This window comes from Oryctolagus cuniculus, chromosome 1 (genome assembly GCF_964237555.1).
Source record: "Oryctolagus cuniculus chromosome 1, mOryCun1.1, whole genome shotgun sequence".
NCBI lineage: Eukaryota > Metazoa > Chordata > Mammalia > Lagomorpha > Leporidae > Oryctolagus > Oryctolagus cuniculus.
Genome location: NC_091432.1, coordinates 117,258,395 through 117,285,601, shown reverse-complemented (window position 1 = coordinate 117,285,601; position 27,207 = coordinate 117,258,395). Strand labels below are relative to the sequence as shown.

Sequence of the window (27,207 nt, the reverse complement as noted above, 5' to 3'; positions counted from 1 at the left end):
AAAAGAAATCAGGAGGGTCAGGCTTCCAGGGTGATTTATAATTAGGCAATAATGGCTATATAATGGACCATGAACAATGATTAAATTATACTTAACTGTTTATAGTGAGGCCTTTGCTGTATTAACTATCCAATATTTTGCTATGTAATATTTCATTTTGCTTCGTGTTTGTATTGATGGAGGGCTATGATGCCCTGAGATATGAAGGTCTATGTGTGTTTACAGGCTCCTATTTGTCTATGTAAAAATTTCTTAATTATCCATCACCTTTACATTCAAAGTTTGGTGAAAATGAACGTAGGTATTCTGTGTCTTACAGTCAGTCTCCATGTTCATATTTACACACCTTTTATGAAAATCTAGACCGCCTTTCTAGGAACATGAGGAATCACACACAGCTGAGTGAGTTCATTCTGCTGGGAATACCTCAGACAGCAGGACTGGAATCTCTGCTCTTTGTTGTCTTCTCGCTCATCTACCTCTTCACCCTGCTTGGAAATTTACTCATCCTTATAGCAATCATCTCCTCCTCTACCCTTCACACCCCCATGTATTTCTTCTTGGGACTCCTGTCGATTTTTGACATGCTGTTCCCATCCGTCACCTGCCCCAAGATGCTCTGCTATCTCTCTGGCCAGAGCCGAGCCATCCCTTATGAAGGATGTGCGGCACAACTCTTCTTCTATCACTTTCTGGGCTCCACTGAAGGCTGCCTCTACTCTGTCATGGCCTATGACCGCGTCGTTGCCATCTGTCACCCACTGAGGTACATGCTCATCATGAAACCTGGAGTCTGTATGGCCTTGGTCTTGGTAGCCTGGGTGGTGGGTGGCCTCCAGGCCACCACCTTGACCTTCTTTACCTTTAAGGTAACCTACTGTGGCCCCAATCAGGTGGGCCACTTCTTCTGTGACATTCCTGCTATTTTACCTCTGGCTTGTACTGACAGCTCCCTGGCCCAGACAGTGGGGTCCACTAATGTTGGCTTTCTGGCATTAATGCTTTTATTCACAGTTTGTATCTCCTATGCACGCATTGCAATTGCCATTTTGAGAATTCGTTCAGCAGAGGGCAGGCGGAAAGCTTTCTCTACTTGCAGTGCCCACCTCACTGCAATCCTCTGTGCCTATGGACCTGTAATCATCATCTACCTGCAGCCCACACCCAATCCCTTGCTTGGTGCCGTGGTGCAAATACTAAACAACATTGTGTCACCAATGCTGAACTCCTTAATTTATTCCTTAAGGAACAAGGAAGTGAAAAGGTCCCTGAAAAGGGTATTCCAAAATGCTGTACTTATCATTTGAAAATAAAATACAGATAATATAATGGATTTTAATGAAGTGTTGTCCAATCCAAAAAAGACAGATTTCATATACTTTCCCTGATCCGGGATAACTAATGGAGTACCCAAAATGTAATGTGTTGGAGTGAAAGGACATGTTGAGATTTCACGATTGTTGTAGCCCTTGTCTCCTCTTTTGAAGAACAGTGTTTTCTTCTTCATACTATTTGTTGAACTCTTAGTGTAAGGTTAACTTTATGAGTATTAAGTAAACAGGAAATAGATATTTGTAAAAATTAAGAGAGGGAGGAGGAAACAGGATTGGAGCATGGGTGGGAATGAGGGTAGGGTGGGAGAATCACTTTGTAAATCTGTATATATGAAGTACATGAAATTTGTATGACCTAAATAAAATTTTAAAAAATGGGTTGTCTGTTGACATTATCCTGCTATTTCCTCCACTCAAATAAACAAACAGAAAACATTTCTTCTGAAAGCATTGTATTTTGTATGTCTGATGAGATTTTCTATGTTAGTGTGCCTGAGACTCCATGAAGAAACTCTGTAACTAATATTATCTGAAAAAAATCAACAAAAACCAATCCGGTTGAGAAATGAGCAAAGGACTTTAATTGACAATTCACAAAAGAAGAAATACAAATGGCCAAAAAATATATGAAAAAATTACTCAACATCACTAGCAATCCAGTAAATGCATATCAAAATCATAATGAGATATCACTTCACCCCTCTCTGAGTGGCTAAAATCCAAAACACAGGGAGTAACAATTCTGGTGAGGATGTAGACAAAGGGTAATGTTGATACAGTGTTGGTGGGAATGTAAATTAGTGCACCCACTGTGGAAAACAGAGTGGAGATTTCTTTAAAAACTAGAAATAGACTTGTCATGTGATCCAGCAATCATAATACTGTGTATATACCTAAAAGACTTGAATGCAATGTATCAAAGAGACACCTGCACCTCTATTTTTATGGCAGCACTGTGTACAATAGCCAAAACTTGGAACCAATCATGGTGTCCATTATCAGATGAATAGAAAAAGAAAATGTGGTATCTATACACAATGCAATATCATTCAGTTATAAAAAAGAATGACATTCTACAAATAAGACCACTTTAAGCAAATAATGAAGGATAGAATTAAAAGGGAGAGAATGATCCTGCGGGGGAAACAGGACACACAGCAGACTCATAGAATGGCAGCACTCCTGCCTCAGAATCAACCCTTGGGACATTCGGATCTGGCTAAAAGGTCCATGAGAGTCTCACAGGCATGGAAAGCCATGACACGGTGGCAAAAAACAATCTAAATGAAAGATCCTGGTGAACAAGACCCCAGCAGAAGGAACAGGCCATCAAGGAGAGAGGCACCTTTCTCTGAAGGGAGGAAGGAACCCCCACTGTGATACGGCCTTGACTAAACAAGTTCAGAGTCGGTGAACTCAAGGGGCTTCCATAGCCTAGACAGCTCATAGCAAGAGTCTCGGGTGATTGCTGACGTCATAAATAAGAGTGCCAATTGTTAAATCTACAACGGGAGTCACTGGGTACATGCTCCCCATGTAGGATCTCTTTCCTTAATGTGTTTTACTATGAAACTTAAAAACAACAAAGTTGCAGTTGTGTGAGTACAGCCTATTGAAATCCTTGCTTAGTAAATACTAAGTTGATCTTCAGTATATGAAGGTAATTGAAAATGAAACTTGATGAAGGGTGGGATGGGAGAGGGAGTGGGAGAGGGGAGGGCCATGGGAGGGAGGGAGGTTGGGGGGGGAAGCCACAACAATACAAAAGCTGCACTTTGTAAATTCACATTTATTAAATAAAAAAATAACTACATAACAAACAAACAAACAAAAAGAAACAGAAAAAAAAGAACTTAATACTTTACCCTTTTAGTATTTTTTATGTTCTACTTAAAACTATTGGTTGACCTTTGTAATTAATACACAATTACTCTTAGTTGTTTAATTAATGCTATAACTAGTACTCAAATAGTATTTTACACTTTGTGTTTCTGTGTGGGTGCAAACTGTTGAAATCTTTACTTAATATATACTAAATTGATCTTCTGTATATAAAGATAATTGAAAATTAATCTTGATGTGAATGGAAGGGGAGAGGGAGTGGGAGAGGGGAGTGTTGTGGGTGGGAGGGAAGTTATGGGGGGGGGAAGCTATTGTAATCCATAAGCTGTACTTTGGAAATTTATGTTCATTAAATAAAATATAAATATAAAAAATTTAAAAAAAGAATGACATTCTACCATGTGTAGCAAAATGGATGCAACTGGAGGACACCATTGATGCTTTTAATTTGGTGTTGACAGAGAAAAGTTTGAGAAATGTACCTAAAGTAACCCTCAGAGCATCTGCCTAGTGTCGTAATCTTCAGTTAACATTTATTGAATCCTTGTTATTTATTAGGCACGATGCAATGGCTCTGAATGTTTTGTTAACAATAATTATGCATATTTATGGATTATAGTGTCGTAAATCATTACATGTATACATAGCATGCTGACAAAATCAGGATAATGAGCATCTCTCTTTCTTTGACATTACTTTAAGATTAGACCTTTGGTGCTCAGTTCTTTTATTTTCCCATTAAGTAAAATATTTTCCCATAAAATAGAACATAGATTACTTTGAGCTACAGTCTCCCTACTATGCTCTGCAACCTAGGAATCCATTCCTCTGAATCAACTCTGATTTGGTACCCATTACTCAAATTCATTCTATTGCCATGCTCACCCTCCCAGACTATCACTATTCTGTGTTCATAGTAGATTTTTTAGCCTCCACTTACAAGGGAGAACATGTAGTATTCATCATTCTTTGCCTGGATTGTGTTACTTAACATGGTGCCCTCTAGTTCCACCCATTTTGCTGCAAATGACAGAATTTCTTTCCTTCTATTACTGAATGATATTCCATTGTGCATCTATACTGTATTTCCTTTTCCATTCAGACTTCAGTCCCATGAGCGTTTTCTCAGGAATGTCTTCCTCCACCCTCAAGGAACCTCAGTGGATCATACAGGTCATGGTGTAAATACACAGCTATTGATACGGCAGAGAAACAGGAGTGAGCTACTCAGGATATAAACACTCCGCCATTGAACTTTTCTTCCTAGTTCCTAACACACAGCAATTAGAGTTTATTTGAATTATGCCTCTCTTCTCTATTACTAGATTGTGAGCTTTTTGGAGGTAGTGGCCATGGGTAATTCCTGGTCTCCAGAATAAAGCAGCTGTGGCACATGATGGTAGTTTCTAATTAAATTTTTTGACAGATAGAGTTAGACAGTGAGAGAGAAAGAGACAGAGAGAAAGGTCTTTCTTCCATTGGTTCACCCCCCAAATGGCCGTTATAGCCGGCGGTGCACCACTCTGAAGCCAGGAGCCAGGTGCCTCCTCTGGCTCAAGCACTTAGGCTGCAGGGAGCTCCAATTGAAAAGGAAACAAAGTTGCTAAGCCTTCGCTCAACAAGGCCGCTAAGCCTTTGCTCAAGTTTGCCGCACTTCTGCATTTCAGTGACTCAGTGTTTCCAACAATCCAAGATGGCCCCCAGGGGAGGTACCTAGCCTGACAAGAGACTTCTGAATTTGTGAACAGTATGTGTCCACAGCTGTGGCCCTTGAGGGTGTGCCCGGCTCATGTCCTGCCTTACCTTTCAGCTGGTTGGCTCGGTTCCCTTGTGCCCTGGACAGCCCCCTTTTGTGTCTATAAAAGCTCTTCCCCTCCCAATAAAGTCGAGAACCCGGCTGCTCCCTGGGCATTGACTGATCTCTGGTCTCTGGTGTGATTCCTTTGCCGCCAACACTCATCATCCCGTTCGGCCCCCGAGCTCCCCAGGCTGGCCCTGAGGAGCTCTATGGGACCTGCTGCCCCATGAAGAGCAGGTCTGAAGGAAGCAGGGGCCCAAACACTTGGGCCATCCTCCACTGCCTTCTTGGGCCACAGCAAAGAGCTAGACTGGAAGAGGAACAACTGGGACTAGAACCCAGCACCCACATTGGGTGCCGGCACCGCAGGTGGAAGATTAACCAAGTGAGCCACAACTCACTTAAATACGATTTTTTGAGGGAGTTTATGTAAAAATTTATTTGACCAAAAATGTAGAAAAAGTGATACTGTTATTTATGATACAGTTGCAAGAATCTGAAAAGTGTGGGTTTTATTCAGTTGAGCAATTTGCCAGTGTATCTTTTAGGTGATATGATGCTTAATAAATAGGAGTGAAGGGCAGGGGCCTCAGATTAGCTCAGATTAGGGCGATTTCTTTTCTAATCAGAATTGTAACCTTGAATTGGCCCCCACATCATTGGGGAATATAGAAAGTTTCAGTCCTGAGATGCTAAATACACACACACACACACACACATATACGAGAAAGCCGATATATAAGAGCTGAAACATGTAGTTGCTGTCCACGAAATACTCCATATCTTTTTTAATCAGAAATTTCTTGTTCTTTTATTAAATTGGTCCTGAAGAAGGAATTCTAAATCCTGGATAAAAAAATCTTCACCTTGCAATCCCCTGAAGTATGGAGAGGAAGTGAAGCTAACTATTTTTCTAGCCACCAGAAAGTCCTCTTCTGTTCAATATGTATTCATAGAAAAAACTCTTGCTCAATTTATTGATGGAGAACAGCCTTTTTATATGGCTGACCCAAACAGGACTGAACTTCATATTCCTGTAGACAAGCATGAGTCATTGTTGGCAAAAGACACCTGCTCCTTAGGTGAGAATGAAAGAAACAGAGAGGAACATAACATCAAGGAACTATCCAGAAAATACTCGGGAAATTACTGAGACTACTTCCCGGGCATTCTCACATGGACTGCTCAGAGCATGTTTGTTCTCCCAGGAAGTGTGTGGAGGGAGGGCAGTGGATCTATGGTTTACAACTTCCCAAAATAGCCTTCCCCCAGCCCTTTTTGTCCTGGTGGATGGAAAATCCCCACCCATTTTAATTTGGCAGGTGTTAGACTCCTGTAATCTCATAAACAGGGAAAGTTATATTTGTCAGCATTTTAAGTTAATCCATGACTAGCCAGATCATTAAGAGTCTGTGTTCTTGAAATTATGGGGTTGTCTCCTCTCCCAGTAACCAAATGCCCTCAATCCTAAGAGAGTATGTTCAATATAAAATACCCTGCCTATCTTAAGAATCATTCAACTTTAGGATAAAGATAGAGCTGAAAAGGCTGGTGCCATTAAAAAAAAAATAAGGAAGGAATTCAATTTAATTGGTGCTCAAACCTCTGGTGCAAAATATTTATTCACTTATTCATAATTGGCTTGATGTTTCCAGCAAAGCAGAGATGCAATAACAAAAGAGACTTCTGTCAAAAAAAACAAAAACAAAAACAAAAACAAAAAAAAAAAAACAGAGAAAAACGTGGAGCTCTGTAGTTCTATGGGAACATGCCTCTTCTGTCTTGGTTACTTTCAGTGAAGTGCATTTAGGGTCTGATCCAGGGTCTGCCATGAGCTCGCGTTCTCTTCCTTGGCTTAGGTGACTTTTTCTTCCAGGTCATCAATGGTCTTTTCCAGTTTTGCAACTGTTCTCTCTGCAAATTCAGAACATGACAGCCTCTTTCCATGTGGCTGACAGAGGCTTCATTTCTTCTTCATGTTTATCCTTTCCAGAATACCTCGCTGGAATCTCAAATTTATTCACATCATCCAATCCTGTTAGCTCTTAAGTTCATTTCTTCTCCATAATTTTTGATCATTGTTATGATTGGCTCCAAGTTTCTCAAATCCCTTCTTCCATCATGTATTCCTGCCCAGTCTTCAGTGAACTCACTCCTGCTGGTAGACATTTTTAGAGAAAAGTCACAACCCAGCTCAGCTAGTTTTTTTTTTTTTTTTTTTTTTTTTTTTTTTACAGGCATAGTGGGCAGTGAGAGAGAGACAGAGAGAAAGGTCTTCCTTTGCCGTTGGTTCACCCTCCAATGGCCGCCGTGGCCGGTGCACTATGGCCGGCGCATCGCGCTGATCCGAAGCCAGGAGCCAGGTACTTCTCCTGGTCTCCCATGCAGGTGCAGGGCCCAAGGACTTGGGCCATCCTCCACTGCACTCCCAGGCCACAGCAGTGAGCTGGCCTGGAAGAGGGGCAACTGGGACAGAATCCGGCACCCCGACCGGGACTAGAACCCGGTGTGCCAGCGCTGCAAGGTGGAGGATTAACCTAGTGAGCCGCGGCGCCGGCTCCAGCTAGTTTTTTAATTAAAAAATCCCTTCTTTTCTAGTTTGCTAGTAAGGGTGTTACTTTTCTGTAGTGGCATTGCTTCCAGTCCCTATTGGGATGACTACTAACATAGGTTTGAAGATATAACACTTCTTCCTCTAACAAAGAATGAAAGCAAGACTCTCCAGCTCATAGAGGATGAAAAGATCTCAACATCTCCCATTACCACTTTCCTAGGAAGTTTATAGTAGAAAGTCACTTAAACTGACTCTAAGTGGAGATTCCTTTCTTGGCTGTGTTAAACTGGAATAACTGTAGATTAGACCCATCTCTGTAAGTGGGTGACAAAGTTTGACACTGAGCTGATTCCATACTGTACTGTAGTGTGATGTATAAGCATACTGCAACCAAAGAATACTACTGGGGCCGACATCGTGGCATAATGGGTAAAGCTGCTACCTTCAGAGCCGGCAGCCTAAATGGGAACCCATTTAATTCCCAGCTGCTCCACTTCTGATCCAGCTCTCTGCTGGGCCTAGGAAAGCAGTAGAAGATGGCCCAAGTCCTTGGGCCCCTGCAGCCACATGGGACCTAGATGAAGCTCCAGGCTCCTGGCTTCGGATTGGTGCAGCTCCAGCTGTTGTGGCCAATTGGGGAGTGAATCAGTGTATGGAAGACCTCTCTCTCTTGTTCTCTGCCTCTGCCTTTCTGTAACTCTGCCTTTCAAATAAATAAGTAAATAAATCTTTTGAAAAAGGAATATATGCTCTTGTATCCAAGATGCTCCAGGCCACCAATCACAGCACCTGAGCCTGAGCTAATCACAGACTGCCAACTAATCAGACCGTGCATATAACACACATAGCAACTAGTGCCAATCAGGTGTTTTGTTATGTCATTTTCTTTTTCTCTGGCTATAACTGTAATCCACACATGTATTAGATAAAGCCATTCTGAACTGACTTTGAATTGGAATGCTACCCAGTCCCAGAAACTTTCTCTTTTTTTTTGATTACGTAAACTTTGTTAAATTTAACTGGTCTCAGTTTTCCTATGAAGAGCTGAATTGGAGACAGCTGGGGCAGGGTGGGTAAAGCACAGGGACTACCTGATTCATCCACCCCAACGTGGAAGGGTTGAAAAAGGACAGAGAATGCCATCTTCCCTCCTAGTTTTCTTTGTTCCTTACTGTTCCTTCATTCTGTCTTCAGAAACAAGTACATTATTCTATCATCTAGTTTGCTGTTTGACCTTTTCTATCAAGCACAGGACTATTTACATGACAGAATTTTGTGTGTAAATGTTAACCTTTAATAAATTAACTTCCACAGGCAGCGCTGTGGCACAACAGATTAAGCTGTCATCTGCAGGGCATCCCATATGGGTGCCAGTTCAAGTCCTGCATGCTCCACTTCTAATCCAGCTCTCTGCTAATGCTCTTGGGAAACCAGCAGAGGACAGCCCAAGTGCTTGGGCCCTTGAACCCATGTGGGACACCCAGATGGGTTTCCTGACTCTTGGCTTCAGCCTGGCCCAGCCTTGTCCATTGTAGCCATTTGGAGAGTGAACCAACAGATGGAAGATTTCTCTCTGTCTCTCTCTAACTCTGACTTTTGAATATATAAATAAGTAAAATTTTTTAAAAACTGAATTCTCTTAAAGTTAAAAAGGATTATTTGCATAATGGCTTCCTTAATATATTCTTTACATTTTGAAGAAAATTGAAATCCCAACTACATGGTTTTTCTTAGTAAAGGGTAAATAAAACCTACATCTAAAAAAGCTGCATTTCTTTGCAATCAGCATGTTGAAGAGATGCCTTCATCTTCACATTCACTGCAGATTTATTCATAGTAGCCATGATACAGAAGCAATTGAAGTATTCAACAATGGGTAAAAGTATAAGGAAAATGTGATATATATACATTGTGGAATATTATTCAACCTTTCATAAAAAGAGGAAATTCTCTCAATTGTAATAGCATGGATAGACCTGGATTCCTTTATGTTAAGTGAAATAAGCCAAGCACAGGAAACAAATATGATATGATATCACTTATATATGGAATTCAAAAGAATTGAACTCATAGTAGTAGGGAGTAGAATGGAGATTACCAGAAGCTGAGGTGGATGTAGGGGATGGGAAAAGGAGAATATTGGTGAAAAATTAAGCTCAGTTAGATAGGAAGAACACATTTTATTGATCTGTAAGACATGTTGACTATAATTAATAATTATATATTATATATTTAGAAATTGATAAAAGAGCAGATTTTAAATGTTTTCATTACAAAGATATGAGATGAACATGGTACTAGCTTGATTTAATCATTTCATGATATAGACATATAATATCACAATGTACTCTATAAATATATATAACTATGAGTCAATTAAAAATAAACAATGAATTTTTGTAAAGATGATGAGGAATACAACACTGACTCTAATAAAACATGTATTGTCCTGCAACCATCATTCTTGAGATCCACAAAGCGTAAAAGTCCCTCACAAAGTAACACATGCCAAGATTTGATGGATATCCCGAGATCTGCTTTTTCTTTAAAAGAAACAAATTCCTCCAAGTACCTGACAATTTAAATAAATTTAGTTTTCTCTTACAATTTTTTCTCTATATTCAGACATCTTGTTAAGGGAAGATTGATAAGTAATTCTTGTTAGAGATTTTGGTAAAATAAAACAATTCTGGTATGACACCTGGTAATGAATTCCCTGTAAGATGTGTTTTAATTAGAGTTCATGACCGCTGTTCTCAGAATTACCTAGTTGGCTTGCATGGCAATTATGATCAGTTTATATGATCTTTTGATGTCTGTCCAAGGTTAAGTGACTTTGTATCTTTGAAAGCACACAGATTAGTTACTTGAATAAATATTTGTTAATGGACACTGGTGAACATTTTTATCAATTACATATTTCCTCACTTCATTGACTATTCATTATGGGAAGGCATTGGTGCTTAAGATTTTCAATTCTATCAGAAATCTCATAACCTACCTGGAAAAGACTGTGAAGGAAATATAATATTAAAATTCAATGCTTTAGCCGGCGCCGCGGCTCACTAGGCTAATCCTCCACCTAGCGGCACCGGCACACCAGGTTCTAGTCCCATTCGGGGCGCTGGATTCTGTCCTGGTTGCCCCTCTTCCAGGCCAGCTCTCTGCTATGGCCTGTGAGTGCAGTGGAGGATGGCCCAGGTGCTTGGGCCCTGCACTCCATGGGAGACCAGGAGAAGCACCTGGCTCCTGCCTTCGGATCAGCGTGGTGCGCCAGCCGCAGTGCGCCGGCCACGGCGGCCATTGGAGGGTGAACCAATGGCAAAGGAAGACCTTTCTCTCTGTCTCTCTCTCTCACTGTCCACTCTGCCTGTCAAAAAAAAAAAAAAGAAAAAAAAGAAAAAAAATCAATGCTTTAGTTCTTTTTTTTTAGTTTTTTTTTTTTTAATTTTTATTTTTTGAAAGGCAGAGTTAGTGTGAGAGAGAGAGACAGAGAGAAAGGTCTTCCTTCCATTGGTTCACTCCCCAAATGGCCACTATGACCGGCGCGCTGCACCAATCTGAAGCCAGGAACCAGGTGCTTCCTCTTGGTCTCCCATGCAGGTGTAGGGCCCAAGCACTTGGGCTATCCTCCACTGCCTTCCCGGGCCACAGCGGAGAGCTGGACTGGAAGAGGAGCAACAGGGACAGAACCGGTGCCCCAACCGGGTCTAGAACCCGGGGTGCTGGCACTGCAGGTGGAGGATTAGCCTAGTGAGCCGTGGCGCCAGCCAGTGCTTTAGTTCTTATAGCATTATGATAGATGCTTAATAGATATTACATAATGTTGCCAATATTCCCATGGAGGGAGTAAGCTGGGGCCCAGGAAGTTTAAGTAATAGTCCCATCATCACACAGCATATAAGTAATGTATTGGGATTCAGCTCAGATTTGTGTGGCTCGCTATATAAAGAATGTGATGAAGGAAGTCCGTCAGTAATGAGGCATATCACCTAGAGACTTGGAGGAGAGATCGGCTTCTCCAGCTTTGGCATTATGCAGATTACTCTATTTGAGAGGAGTCTAAATTGAAAAATTTAGTAGAGGTTTGTCAAACTTTTTGGACCTGCAGCACAGTGAGTGTGTTTTAGAAATCACAACTCAGATTCCTGCAGGAGCAGGTGGATATAAAGACCTGTGAGGCTTAGGCCATGAAGTGCTTCATGGATATGGGATAACCTCGGAACTTCCTGCCAAAGGCACTGGAGGGCCTGTGGTGTGCTCTGTAATCAGAGGGTATCCTAAAAGACTGATAGAAGTCACTGTGGACAGATGGCTGCACACAGGCACAGGGGCAGTTGAGACTCCATTTAAGAAGTCTTCAAGGTATGGTCAGAATATGACATGAAACAGTGAAAGTTGGGAGGGGGAGTAGATAATGATCAGAAAAAATAGGTAGCAAATATACTAATGGAATTTATTGGAAAATATGCAGGGTAGGAGTAAGAAGATGAAAAGTGATCCCTATTAAATATAAGAGTGGGAATAAGAGATGGAGATGTACAGTTTGGGGCATGCTCAATCGGACTTGCCCCAAACGGTAGATTTAGAAACATGCCAGGAGATTGCAATTCAACCCATCAAGGTTGCATGTACCATTGCCATCTCAGTAGTCCAAGTGATCAATTTCAGTTCACAATTGATCATACTGATAGGTCCAAGAGTCAAAGGGATCACACAAACAAGACTAGTGTCTGCTAATACTAACTGATAGAATAAAAAAGGGAGAGAACAATCCAACATGGGAAGTGGGATACACAGCAGACTCACAGAATGGCTGATGTCCTAAACAGCACTCTGGCCTCAGAATCAGCCCTTAAGGCCTTCGGATCTGACTGAAGAGCCCATGACATGAGAGTATTTTAGGCATGGAAAGCCAAGACACTCTGGCAAAAAAAAAAAAAAAAAAAAAAAAAAAAAAAAAAAAAAAAAAACCCTAAATGAAAGATCTCTGCAAATGAGATCCCAGTGGAAAGAACGGGCCATCAAAGAAGGAGGTACCTTTCTCTGAAGGGAGGAGAGAACTTCCACTTTGACTATGACCTTGTCTAAATAAGATCGGAGTTGGCGAACTCAAAAGTCTTCCATAGCCTTGGTAACCCATGATAAGAGCCTAGGGAGATTACTGATGCCATAAACAAGACTGTCAATTTGTTAAGTCAACAACAGGAGTCACTGTGCACTTACTCCCCATGTAGGATATCTGTCGTTAATGTGTTGTACAATGTAAATTAATGCTATAACTAGCACTCGAACAGTACTTAACGCTTTGTGTTTCTATGTGGGTGCAAACTGTTGAAATCTTTACTTAATATATACTAAATCGATCTTCTGTATATAAAAATAATTGAAAATGAATCTTGATCTGAATGGAATGGGAGAGGGAGCGGCAGATGGGAGGGTTGCGGGTGGGAGGGAAGTTATGGGGGGGGAAGCCACTGTAATCCATAAGCTGTACTTTGGAAATCTATCTTTATTAAATAAAAGTTAAAAAAAGAAGATGTAAAAGTATGCTTTTGGTTTCTCATTTGGGCATCTAAGCAATAAGATAATTTCTTTATAAAAGGAGGGTAGGAGGGGAGAGGCTAATTATTTAGTCATATAAAAAGGCTCTGGTGACTGATGGAAATTACTCTTTGTTGTGTGTTCAGTGTTAATTTTAGCTTAGTGAGTACTTGGGGAGCATTTGTGATGATTTTTTACTGTTACATATTAGGCTGAGGTCAGGAAGAAGTTTAGCAACCTGATTGAATACTATTAATAAATGTATCCATTCACCTATTGGTGATGGGCTGTGTGAAGTATCATAAACAGCTGAGGATGAAATAATGCAATCATATACACTGACGGCACCCAGTCAATCTCCTTTCTGCCCATTTCCTCATCTCTGGTACTAAAAATTGATGAATAAGAATGCATCTAACTGAGGAACAAAATAAAATGTTAAGTTTATTAATGATAAAGATGGTTTAATAATGCAGGGGGGATGTCTTATCTCTCTTACTCTAAAACTTCAGAACAAGCAGCCTCTTGATCGCCCCCTCTCTCTGCCTCACCCCACCTTTGCACTGCTGGAGGAAACAGAACCTGATTTCAGCAGCTTGTTGCCAGGCAACCCAGGGAGAGCGGCCAGGATGGTAGGACACTGGCGTCTCCTCAGCACAGAATATGAATTGATTTAATGGCAAGAACATACTTTGCCCTCGGCCAAAAATGCATTCTTCAATCTATTTCTCATTATAAATTATGTTTAGTCATGGTATTCAATATGGCTTAAGAGAAGAATCTATAAAATGAGCACTCACAACAGTGTTGAAATATGCCACTTAATGTAATTCTAACAAAATTAAATTGCATATATGAATACCAATTCTGGACCTATGTTTTGTTATTAAAATTGTGGCCTGAAATTAAAATACAAATGTGAAATGCTCTTATGTTTTATATTGACACTCAAAGGATTAAGAGTCCACATCTCTCCCACCCCATACTGCAATTTCATATCCATCTCATTCTCAGGTTGAGGTGTCTAATTTGTGATCCTAGTTCTTTCTTCTGTGTCTGCTCTCTGGATCTCTCCTAATGGAATAGCTTGAGGCTATTTAGTCCTTCCAAATTTGAGTTAATCCAACATAGAAGCTCTTTTATTGTCTGCTTTTACTTGCTTTACCAAGTAAAAACACATGATTTTCACTCTATCAGCCCAAGATCTAAATGTTGAAAACAAAGCCCACTTACACTTCTGTGCTCAAAGACCCTTGCTATTATACAGAATAGGTTATCAATATGTATTGAACATAACACATATAGCAATTTATGCCTTACCTATTAGTTTGTTTCCCTTAATGTGTCTTGTTTCTATCTCATGCCAATTGTGAAGGTAGTACAGTCATGTTAACTCATCTTACAATGATGGTGCCCCATGGGAAAGACGGCTGTATAAGCAGCATTCATGTTTCTGCATCTTCCACAGTCCAATTTCCTTCACTCTACACTGGCGACTTGCTCTGTGTTTGATCTTGTGACTTCTCAGTACCCATCCCCCAATTTCCAAAATAGTGTCACAGTGTGCCACTCAGTTCTTTCTTGCCCACTTAAATGAGTTATAGACAAAATGATTTCATTTCATATGCCCATGGGTGACAGGTAAAGGAAAACCATGAAGAATTAATACCAGTATTTTAAAGGGCAAAGGCACCATGTTTTAAAAGTTGGCCATTTGACTGCTGAGGCTTTTGGCTTGTCCATAGTACAGGACCATTGTGTTTTGTAGAAAGTGTGAAATTCTAAAATAGCATTGGATGAGAGGAGAGCATAGACTGAGACTAAGTGCTGAGTGAGTTGGAGGATGCAATTCTTGATGGGATGACAAAGAATTCTGTGAAACGTTCCTTTTCTAATTCTGTAGCACCTTGTGCCACATTGCATTCACAGCAGAAATCAGTTACTGCAACATCACATAGCAGTGGTTGGGAACTCTAAACGTTTGCATTCACTGCACACTCTCTCTTTAATCATAGTGTGCATTTAGTCATATAATGCTGAGGATGATGTGGTAAATCTGCCCTAGATTGAGGTAATTGGTAGCACATTTATACAACACTGGTGGAAGATTGGATTCTTTTTGTTTTAATTTTTGCTTGATTTGAAAGGAGAGAGTTTTCACTTTATTTGAATGGAGACTAGGGGAGAGAGAGAGAGAGAGAGAGAGAAAGAGAGAGAGAGAGAGAGAGAGAGAGAAATTCTGCTGGTTCACTCCCTGAATACCTAAGCAGCTTTGTCTGAGCCAGACCAAAGCCAGAAGCCTGGAACTGTATCTGGGACTCCCATGTGATTGACAAGGACCCAAATACTTGAGCCTGGGAAGCATGTTGATTAGCGGGAAACTGGATTAGAAGCTGACAACCTAGACTAGAACAAGGGTCTCTGATCTCTGATATGTGATGTGAGAATCCCAAACAGGGACTTAACTGCTGCCCCAAATACTCACCTGTACATTTACATTCTTTTTTTTAACTTTTATTTAATGAATATAAATTTCCAAAGTACAGAATATAGATTACAATGGCTTCCCCCCCATAATGTCCCTCCATCCCGCAACCCTCCCCTTATCCACTCCCTCTCCCCTTCCATTCATATCAAGATTCATTTTCGATTCTCTTTATATACAGAAGATCAGTTGAGCATACATTAAGTAAAGATTTCAACAGTTTGCTCCCACACAGAAACATAAAGTGAAAAATACTGTTTGAGTACTAGTTCTAGCATTAGATCTCAATGTACAGCACACTAAGGACAAAGATCCTACATGAGGAGTAAGTGCACAGTGACTCCTGTTGTTGACTTAACAAATTGACACTCTTGTTTATGGCATCAGTAATCACCCTAGGCTCTTGTCATGAGCTGCCAAGGCTATGGAAGCCCCCTGAGTTCACTGACTCTGATAATTTTTAGACAAGGCCATGGTCAAAGTGGAAGTTCTCTCCTCCCTTCAGAGAAAGGTACCTCCTTCTTTGATGACCCATTCTTTCCACTGGGATCTCACTCGCGGAGATCTTTCATTTAGGTTTTTTTTTTTTTTTTTGCCAGAGTGTCTTGGCTTTCCATGCCTGAAATACTCTCATGGGCATTTCAGCTGGATCCCCATGCCTTAAGTGCTGATTATGAGGCCAGAGTGCTGTTAGGACATTTGCCATTCTATGGGTCTGCTGTGCATCTCACTTCCCATGTTGGATCATTCTCTCCCTTTTTGATTCTATCAGCTAGTATTTGCAGACACTAGTCTTGTTTATGTGATCCCTTTGGTTCTTAGTCCTATCATTACAATCAATTGTGAACAGAAATTGATCACTGGGACTAGTGAGATGGCATTGGTACATGCCACCTCGATGGGATTGAATTCGAATCTCTTGGTATGTTTCTAACTCTACTGTTTGAGGTAAGTCAGCTTGAGCATGTCCCGAATTGCACATCTCTTCCCTCTCTTATTCCCACTCTTATATTTAACAGCGATCACTTTTCAGTTAAGTTTCAGCACTTAAGAAGAATTGTGTATTGATTACAGTATTCAACCAAAAGTATTAAGTAGAACAAACAAAAAAAATACTAAGAGGGATAACATATTAAGCTGCTCATCAACAGTCAGGGTGAGGGCTGATCAAGTCACCGTTTCTCATAGTGTTCATTTCACTTTAACAGGTTTCCTTTTTGGTGCTCAGTTAGTTGTCACCTATCAAGGAGAACAAGTGGTATTTGTCCCTTTAGGATTGGCTTATTTCATTCTAATGTACAGTTGCCTGAGTCTAAACGGAGTGGTAAATGCTTCCAGAGGCCTTCTTATTATTGTGAAAGCCCTGTGTTCAGTGATGAAATTTTCATCCAGGAACATTATAATTTCTGTCTTGAAAAATGTTGCTCATCTCTCTGTAATATATCCTGATTGTTGCATATGTCTTCTACATTCTTCAAACAAATAAACCCTATTATATGCTAGCCTGCTGTCCCTGCATAGTATTTCTTTTATTTTTATTTTTATTTTTATTTTTTTTATTTATTTTTTTTTTTGGACAGGCAGAGTGGACAGTGAGAGAGAGAGACAGAGAGAAAGGTCTTCCTTTTGCCGTTGGTTCACCCTCCAATGGCCGCCGCTCCGATGGCAGGAGCCAGGAGCCAGGTGCTTTTCCTGGTCTCCCATGGGGTGCAGGGCCCAAGCACCTGGGCCATCCTCCACTGCACTCCGTGGCCACAGCAGAGAGCTGGCCTGGAAGAGGGGCAACCGGGACAGAATCCGGCGCCCCGACCGGGACTAGAACCCGGTGTGCCGGCGCCGCTAGGCGGAGGATTAGCCTATTGAGCCGCGGCGCCGGCCCCTGCATAGTATTTCATTTGCTGCTGGCTGACACCAAGCAAGTGAAAGAGGAATTGTTCTTATTTTTGAACTAACTCAATAGAGGTTTCTCTTAAAAATAATGTTTCATGCAGTCTCCTTTTCATCTCTCATACTCCATTCACTTTGCCCCTACTTTCATTTCTCCAGACAAGTTTGTCCACATTTATGAGGCAGATTTATGCAGGAGCCGAATTTATGTTTCAGAGTTGGGACAGAACCTGGAAGTTATTTAGTCCAGTGGAAGGGGCTTTCTTTGGATATAATTTTCATCTTCTCTCTTAAATGGGGGTCTATCTCTCCCACTGAAAGATCCTGTCCCCATGTGATCACCTATTCCTGTGATACCAGCTGACAATTCAACATGACAGGTATCAAATGCTTTATTCAATTTCTTAGAATGTCATTTTTATATATGTCAATAGGGAAAAAGTGAAAGCTCTTCCTTATAGTAAAATGTCAAGAAATGTAGTAAGAATGATCAAATTGGGAAAACTTTATTTGACAACTATCATAGTAATACTCATGATCTAATTTACATGGTTTGAAATATAGTGTTAAAGCCATTTATGTTCAATAGAAAACATACTTCAAATTTTTATATGCTCACTGTTTTTTTTTAAATAAATACAGCCACTATGGAAGGCAGCATGGATATTCCTCATTTCAGAATCTGAAAATAGAGCTACTGGGTTTTGCCTCTCTTGGAGCCCCCTCCATGCCAATCTGGCTGGAGGTCTCCGATCTAATAAATCTGCTTTTAAAACTTTAAATCTTTCTTTTCTCTTTGCCTTGTCAGGTTGGAAATTCTTCTTCGATGTGAAACAAAGAACTGAGGTAATAATATTTTCTCTGCTGCTGTTTCACCCATAAAATTTTGGTGCTGTAACTTGGATTGCAACTCCAACGTGGCACAGATCCCACTCGAGTTAGACTCCAGCCAGCCAAGGATCATCCCACCAGACTGATGAGCATGCGGATGGCTCTCACTTTGTTTCAGACAACTTCACACTCCTATATAGCAATTCTCATTTTCTCAAAAACGCCAAGTCCATGTCACCCAGTTAAAAGCAATTAGCATGGACACTGGTCTTAAGTCTCAGGGCCAAGGCTTGCTGATTAAAGACAGAGTGTTTTCCTGAGCTGAGACTCTATCCTATCCCCTCTCTTCTCCAGTGTGGCCTGATAATAATAATAGACAGAATTAAAAAGGAGATAATGTTCTAACATGGGAAGCAGTCCACAAAGCAACATCATAGAAGGATAACTTTAAAAGCACTCTGACCTCAGAATCAGCCCTTAATGCTTCCTGGTATGGCTGAAAAGTGCATGAGAGCATTTCAGGCATGGAAAGCCAAGACACTGTGGCAAAAATGTTCTACATGAAGGCTCTCTGTGTGATATCCAAGCAGAAAGAAGAGGCCATCAAAGAAGGATGTATTTTTCTCTAAAGGGAGGAGGGAATTTCCACTTTGCTTATGGCCTTGTCCAAATACTGATGGAATTTGAGGACTCAAAAGACTTCCAAAACGTAGGCAGCTCATGTCGAGAGCTTCCAGTGGTCACTAATGTCATATATAAGAGTGTTAATCATTAAATTAACAACAGGAGTCAGTGTGCACTAACTCCCCATGCAGGACCTCTGTCCTCAATGAGTTGTATTATGAGAGTTAACTGTAAAACTAGTTCTCAGTTTTGTGTGTGTGCAAATTGTTGAAATCTTTACTTAGTACAGAGTTGTTGCTCTGTGTACAAAATTTACTGGAAATGAATCTTAATGGAGCATGGGACTGGGAAGGGGAGAGGGAAAAGGAGTGGGAGTTTTGGTGGGAGGGTGGGGATGGTGGGAAGAATAACTATATTCCTAAGATTGTACTTTGGGAATTTTTTTCCTTAAAAATAAATTTAAAATAAATAAATCAAATTAAATTAAAGGGAAACTACAAATAAAGCATTAACTATTATGTACAAAAAAAAAAAAAAAGAAACTCAGACTTGGTCTCTTACTTTCTGCCTCTGAGCATATTGGCAGAAAGCTATAGCAAGCAAAGGAGCCAAACTTGAACTGGCACTCTGATGTGAGATGTGGGTATCCCAAGCAACAATTTAACCTACCAGGCCACATCTGACCCCCGAGCATGTTGAAAATAACTTAGGCTAGGCCAGGATGTGCCATGGAGTAGTTGTACTAAATGCATTTTGACTGTCATGTTTTCAACTTAGAAGGGATTATCAGGACATAACTCCATTGTAAGTCAGGGAACATCTGTAACTGATTTAGGCAAGTATTATTCCTGGATACTAAAACTAGCGGGAGCAAACTTGAGGGGTAAGGAATTATTTTAATAATTACAAATTACTCACCGCCTTCAAAAATCATTATTAATTAGTAGCTAAAATAACAGCAGTTGAGTAATCTTGTAGATACCACCTTAAAAAAATGATCAAGGGGCCGGCGCTGTGGCTCACTTAGTTTATCCTCCACCTGCGGTGCTGGCATCCCATATGGGCGCCGGATTCTATCCCGGTTGCTCCTCTTCCAGTCCAGCTCTCTGCTGTGGCCCTGGAGGGCAGTGGAGGATGGCCCAAGTGCTTGGGCACTAGCACCCTCGTGAGAGACCAGGAAGAAGCACCTGTCTCCTTGCTTTGGATGGGTGCAGCGCCAACCATAGTGGCATTTGGGGAGTGAACCAAAGGAAGGAAAACCTTTCTCTCTGTCTCTCTCTCACTGTCTACAGCTCTACCTGTCAAATAAATTAATTAAAAAAGAAAAAAAAGAACCATCAAAATTAACCTCACTAGGAAAGGACAAATCTACAGCAAGAACTTCCTGATCTGATACACTGGAAAAGGCACAGAAGGATTTCTAATGAGTCCTGCAGCTGTTGGGCTTACTGGTGAACAGAACACTTAAAATTGTAGCAACCTAGCTGTAATGAAGAGTTATTACATGTTTAAGAATTAAGAAGAAATTAAGCCTTTATTTGTGTTTTATCTCTTTATACTCAGTGAGTCAGTATTTCACTCCAATTGTTGCTGATATGAAGATAAATTCAGTGTCACTGAGGTTATTAGAATTTGCTTTAGTCGTCATTTCATTTCCAGCCAGAGTGACTACTCAACTACACAAGGTAAACTGTGGCACTTCTCAGAGATTCCACATAGCACAGGATGAGGTGCTGGTGAGTAGCAGGCACTGTCACAGGGACCATTTCATATTTTCTAATAACTCACCTGCCACTCACAGTTCATGCTTGTAATAAGATCTGATTTTCAATAGCCTGTGTTGATAGGATTGAATATAAGAAAAGAACATAATATTCATTCCATTATTAATATTGTCATGAATATTCTTCCCCCCCTTTTCCTTCCCTCTCTCTCTCTGTCTCTTTACTTCTTTGTAGTATCTAAACCCTACTTCTTTCCAAAAAGGGCTTAGTGTTGCTTACAAGCAAAGTTATGACTGATAGATACAATATAAAGAGAAAACCAAATCCACAAAAAGAGTATATGTTCATTATAAAATGTAACATAGTTTCTATGTATAAAGTTTTTCTGTTTTCCCTAGCATTATGAAACAGATATTTGAGGAAACAAAGTAAGTCATATATGACTTTTTCTGAGAAAGGAAAATCCATATTCTTTCCCATGGGGAGGAAAATTTTTATTGATCCTCAAATTTAAATTAAAATCCCAACGTGGGCTTTCTGTAATAGACATGGAGATAAATCAATGTTCCTTAAAAAGCAACACATTCAAACTCAATTTTTTAAACCATGTTTTACAAACTGAAATTGATTCCTTAGGACTAACTAACCATCAAGAGGTTTAATTGTTCAAGGAAAATGTGCTGATCATACAGTAGTCTGAACACCAGAAAAATCTCAACATCAAACAAGATTGCACACTGGAAAGACTTTATATTAAACATGACTAAGGTAGTTGAGTTTTGGTGTAGACTGGTGACAGCTGGATCTTACAAAGAAAGAATACATAATATAGGGGTCTGATCATCTATGTTGCTGATCTGAAGAGATGTTCACTGTCACTGAGGCTATTAGGATTTGCATTAGTGGTCGTCTGATTTCCAGCAAGAGTGACTACTCTTGAGTAGTCTCTGGGTTACTTTCTTTACTTTCCCTAGATAAACTAGAGTGTACTTTTAAATGAGATTACAAGAGGGCGAATATGCTTTCCTCACTATTTCAAAGAATAAAACAAATAAGAAAGGTTCGTGGAAACAGCCATGCTGGGAGAGAACTCAAACAACCTAAGAATCCATGTAATGTCTGCTGTGTGACTCTATTGGTAATTGTTCACGTAAACATATAGAAAGATTATGTCATACATTGATTCTGAGTACGTTTCATATCAATGTACATGAAAGTGGCAAATGAAGATATAACCAAAGAAATGGAGAGTCAAATTCTGTTCTGCAAAGCTGTCACTGTTGTCATTTGTTTTCCAGGGGGAAGCATCTCTCGGGGAACACATTCTTCAGGGCTGATTTTACATCTTTATTCCTCAGACTGTAGATCAGTGGGTTCAGCGCTGGCGTGACGAGGTTATTCAGGATCTGAATTATGGCACCAAGCAAGGGGCTGGGGTTCCGCTGTAGATAGATGATGGTGACTGGCCCATAAGCACACAGAATTGCAACAAGATGGGCACTGCAGGTGGAGAATGCTCGTTGCTTGCCCTCTTTGGAGCGGATTTTTGATATGGAGATCCCAATGCGAATGTAGGAGGCAAGGATGAGAGAAAAACAGACTAGAGACAACAGGCCAACATTGGTAAAACCTACCCTCTGGGCTCGAGAGGTGTCTGCACATGCTAGAGGTAACACTGCAGGAATATCACAGAAGTAATAGCCCACCTGGTTAGGGCCACAGTAGGGTAACTGAAAGGTGAGGGAGGTGAGGATCGTGGCATGGACACAGCCACCCATCCAGGTCCCTGTGGCCAACGCAGAGCACACTCTGTGGTTCATGATGATCGTGTATCGCAAAGGGAAGCAAATGGCAACAAAGCGGTCGCAGGCCATCACCGTGTACAGGAAACACTCTGTGCAGCCCAGGAAATGGTAGAAGAAGAGCTGAGCCACACAGCCCTGGAAGGAGATGTCCTGAGTCTGCCCTGAGAGGTAGCAGAGCATCTTGGGAGCAGTGATTGAAGAGAATCCCAGGTCAAAGATGGAGAGGTTTCCCAAGAAAAAATACATGGGGGTGTGCAGCCTCGGCGAGGAGATGATAGCAGTAAGGATGAGCCATTTCCCAGGAGGGTACACAGGTATAATGCTGAGAACAGGCACAAAAGCGGCCCCTCAAGGCCCTGTGTCTCAGGGATTCCCAGCAAGATGAATTCAGTCACCCATGTGTGATTTCTCATTGTAGGGGAAGGATCAACTCTTGGGCGTCTGTGAAAAGAAATTCATGGTTACAGCTGATGTATTTGTAAATTAACTGTGTTTAGATTGGTGAAATGGAAAAGCAGCAAAAGCCTTGGCACAGAGCCTTACAGGATGCAGCCTCCCTGTGGAGCTGTGCTGATGCTGCTCGCCCTAGTCTGGCTCTTTCTGCAGCCCAGCCTTTGGTGGCAGGCACCTTTCCCTCACAGTCTCATCAGACATAGCTCCAGGCAGAGTCTCCTATCTCCCATGTTTCATAGACACTATCAAATGGCACGCATTCCAAGACTGCTTTGTTATTCTAAAGCGAAAAATATAAAGATTTGTTGCCTTAATATAAGTCACTTCCACATTTCTTATTTTCATTTAAGGCAATATGGTTACACTAACTCTCCAGAATTCATTTATCTTCATGTAGGCCACATATATGAAAGATACAATGTCCTTCTAACATTATTTCCCCAGGTTAGAGGCTCAACAATGAGAAGTTGGCCAAAAATAAGGTCTTAGATGGGGCTAATGGATTGAAAAATGACAAAAACAGGGCCCTTAATCTGCAGTCACCTGAATCTAGTGTACAAGAGTTAAACTTCATTTTCTGTCTCTGAAGTCTGTCTGCTAACAAGATCCAAACAGGGCAAGATCAATTTAAGACAGTACATACAAAGCACAGGAGTTTGTGTGGAAATGACTCTCCTATCCAAGTTTCAGATTTTGAAAAGTTTTGATTATTTTCTAGTTGTTTTATCTTTTCCAACACACTGAGGTCATTACGTTATAGCTCAGTCAATGGATTCTATTGTCTAAGACCCTGTCATTTATCTATGAGCGATATTTCTACTTTTCTAGGTATCTATCTAGTATTCATCTATATAGGAATCATCCACCCATCTTTCTATCATCTGTTATCTGTGTTCTTGGTGATTGTGAAGCATAGAACTAGAGTGAAGATAACAAGCAAACAACAAGGGTTGGGCACTTACATGGCAAACAGGGAAAGCAGCTGGTGGTGTTTTCTATCCTACCCCAGTAGAAGGAAGGAGACACCCCTGCCTAAACCCCCATCAGCTTGCAGGCTGCATGTAGCTACCTTAAGTTTTCTTTCTCAGTCACTTTCAAATAGAATTACACAAATCTGAATGGCTTCAGGTACTTGCATTAATTTCCTGTCTGACTCTGGGAATTGTAGTATTTCATGAACACAGGAGATTTAAATAATCTTGATCTTCCTTTGGGTCTAAGTCCCTCAAGTCAGGGAACTTATTGATCAAAGGAGCAATTAACTGCTAGCTGTAATTAGATCTCAGAAGTGAACGAGTGTGTGTTTGGACAGAAAGAGAGAGGCTATTATAATTTTCTTAATATAATATATTTCAGATGAATAAAAATTCATTTAGTACATATGTCACACACATTTTTGTGTGCAATTTCTGTATTTGCTGCTTGTGCATGTGTGTGTGTGGTTTTTATAAATAAACTGTATGTTATTTCACTACATTGTGCCAACAGGGCTGAGTTACTTCAGGCAGAAGTAATGAGGGTAGCTCAGAAAATTATAGAAACTGATGAGAAACTAGGCCCAGGGCAAGTGGGGATGACCGCGATTCCATGAATCTTAGAGTGAGCATTTATGGAGCAGATCACTATGCTTCAAATCACATGATTCAGCTTCAGCAGCCTCTGTCTCCATGTGCTTCACCTGGAGTCCAGTTTGAGTTCCTTGGCTGAGTCAGAGGCCTACCCCTATGAGTAGGGTGCAAGGTGCAGTAGAATGGAGATGGGCAGTTCTCCAACGGCAGGGGGAAGTTTTGTTGCCAAGAGAAGCAGAAAAGAAATATGCCAAGAGACCAAAAGCAAGTTTGAGTCTTCACTGAAGTATCTGTCTTGCATTATTTTGTATCTTCTGCAGTATCCATGTTTGATGCTGTGGGTGCTCAATAAATATTGATCGGGAATGGCTGGGATGCTGTATTTCTCACTGACTTCATTCATTCATTTGTTTACCTATGTATAGCATTTATTCCAACAAATAATGAGCCCTAATTATGTGTTAGGCATTACTTATTTGCCAAGTGAGACAAAAGTTTTGTGAGGGAGTTGGATTAAATATAGTTCTTCTGCTATAATGATCTATAACACATCTGCAAGAAAAAGAGCATTTTATAATCTTATTTAAGCCTCAAAACTCTGACATGGTTTATTTCAGATGCAGACAATCAGGGGTCAAATAAGTTAAAAAATTGCTCAAAATAGAGTCTGGTGTTGGTGTACAGCAAGTTAAGCTCCTGCCACCCATGTAGAAGACCTGGATGGAGTTTCAGGATCCTGGCTTTGGCCTGGCCCAGCCTGGATGTTGTCACCATTTGAACCAGCAGAGGGGGGATCTCTCCCACCATCTCTCTCTAAAATAAATACTTTTAAAAAATGAAAATGAGGAACTTATTTTGTAAGAAGATGTGATTTGGCTTCTTTGTCAGGTGTTGGCCATAAAGTTTTAGTATTTAGGGTATATTTAGGTGGTTACATGATTCTGTATATATCTGGAATTATTATTTATATGCCAATGTAATGTTTTGTTCTCCATCTAACTAATGATAAAAGATTTAGTAGGTAGCAGTCCTTTTATCTAATTGTTGAGATTCTTGGTGTCTCACATTAGAGTTCCTTGGTTGAATTCCAGGTCTGGGTTCCTAATTCCAATTTCCTGCTCCTGCAGATAGACCCTGGGCAAAGCAGTAATTGCGCAAGTAACTGGGCTCCTAGTGCTCATCTGGGACACCTGGATTGTCAGTCTTGAGCCAGGCCCAGACCTGCTGTTTTCAGGTGTTTGGGGGTGAAGCAGCAGATGGGGAGTGTGTTCTCTCATTCTCTTTCTCTGTCTCTCTCTCTCTGTGTGTGCCTCTAAAATAAAGAATTTATAAAAAGTAGTCGTGTGAAACCTAATAATTCTGCCTTTATGTCTATCATTATTGATCTTTAAGGCTTTAAAACATAATAACTGACTTGAATAAAATGGCCATTTTTGGGGACTGAAACAGTGGATGCAAGATATCTCTCTCTCTCTCTGTAACTTTGCCTTTCAAATAAATAAAATAATTCTAAAAATAAACCTGTCAAATGAAATCCCAGTAAATTTACATTGGCCTAGTAAAATTTTACTCAGGGAACGAAGATGGCTTGGATAATTTTAGATGTCCAATCAGAATCAAGATATTTTAGAATCAAGGTGGCATGTGCTAAACTAACATGATAGCCTGAGCAGAAGCACTCACATTTTACATTTCCAAGAGGTCACAGGTTCCTGGTGAAAATACCTGTTGCATAATTGTGATCACATCATCAAAGAGCAGACTTTAATACAATATTGTGAAATTTTTCTGATTTTTGTATTACAATCTTGAAAACAAAAAGCTGACCCCTGGTAGCAGCTATCATCATACACACATTAGGTAAGTTCCAGAGATCCAAACTCAAGTAACAGATTTATATCAAGATGCTGTGAGTTTCAATTTGCAAATAATGGGTTCAGCGTGTGGTGAACAAATAATCCTGGGTGTTTATCTACTATTTTGAAAATCTGGAAGTGTTGCCAATTTGGTCTATAAATTCTGACCACATTTTAATGTTATTATCAAGGATGCCACAGTCTCAACTATAAAATCTTTCTAACATCATCAATCTCTTCCCATCTCTCTCAATTGTTCTATCTATCTCTAATTCTCTATCATCTCTCTCACCCTCTCTCTCCCTCTCTATCTCTGTCTGTCACGTGAGAACACTGAAATAGTTAGCCATCTACAAACCAGTTAAGAGGACCTCATTGGGAAATGAATCCTTTGGCATCTTTCTATTGGGCTTTTCAGACTCAGGAACCATGAGATATATGGATTTTTTGATTAAGCAAAAAACAAAAAATAAACAAAAAAAAGACCCAGATTTTTGCTTATTGTTCCTTTTCTTAGAAAGTATAAAAATGTTTCAGAATTATTATCAACAGAAATGTATAATTGTGAGTTGTAATTTATCTGCTCTTTTAAGCACAATTCAATGTTTGATGAATTATTTAAATACTAAATGTTAACACCGAACATTACATGTCAAATATTGTTTCTGCATATGTCTTAGACCTTTCAAATATGTTCAATGAATCAAAAATGTTTATATTTAATGAAATATCACATTTTAATTGTAAATTTGCATATATTTATTAAGTACATCATGTTTTGAAATATATATAAGTATATATATGCACACATGCATTGTAAAATGATTAAAATTAATTCAGAAATACATTACTTCATATACTTTAGTTTATTGTGTGATAACTTAATTTTTTTAAGATTTGTT

General features: G+C 40.2%; 2 protein-coding genes and 1 long non-coding RNA gene across 3 annotated transcripts in view; 2 read left to right on the top strand and 1 right to left on the bottom strand.

Moving 5' to 3' along the window:
* Positions 1-380: 380 nt before the first annotated feature.
* On the top strand, positions 381-1,307 carry LOC108178137 (olfactory receptor 10N1-like). Its single transcript, XM_017347582.3, has one exon. It carries the CDS (start codon positions 381-383, stop codon positions 1,305-1,307), a length of 927 nt encoding a protein of 308 aa, XP_017203071.3.
* Positions 1,308-2,433: 1,126 nt separating this feature from the next.
* The window catches only part of LOC138843517 (uncharacterized), a 35,210-nt gene continuing 10,436 nt past the window's right edge, over positions 2,434-27,207 (top strand). The window contains exons 1-2 of the long non-coding RNA XR_011378321.1: positions 2,434-2,994; positions 18,253-18,290. This is a non-coding gene — a long non-coding RNA (uncharacterized lncRNA). The remainder of the gene's footprint in view (positions 2,995-18,252; positions 18,291-27,207) is intronic.
* Positions 21,720-23,173, bottom strand: LOC100346337 (putative olfactory receptor 10D4). Its single transcript, XM_070062977.1, is given in 2 exon segments — positions 21,720-22,721; positions 22,724-23,173. Coding segments are annotated over 2 exon segments (933 nt in total). The 5' UTR covers positions 22,842-23,173; the 3' UTR covers positions 21,720-21,906.

Coding starts and splice junctions, on each gene's coding strand:
- LOC108178137 (XM_017347582.3), top strand. CDS start 381: ATGAGGAATCACACACAGCTGAGTGAGTTCATTCTGCTGGGAATACCT.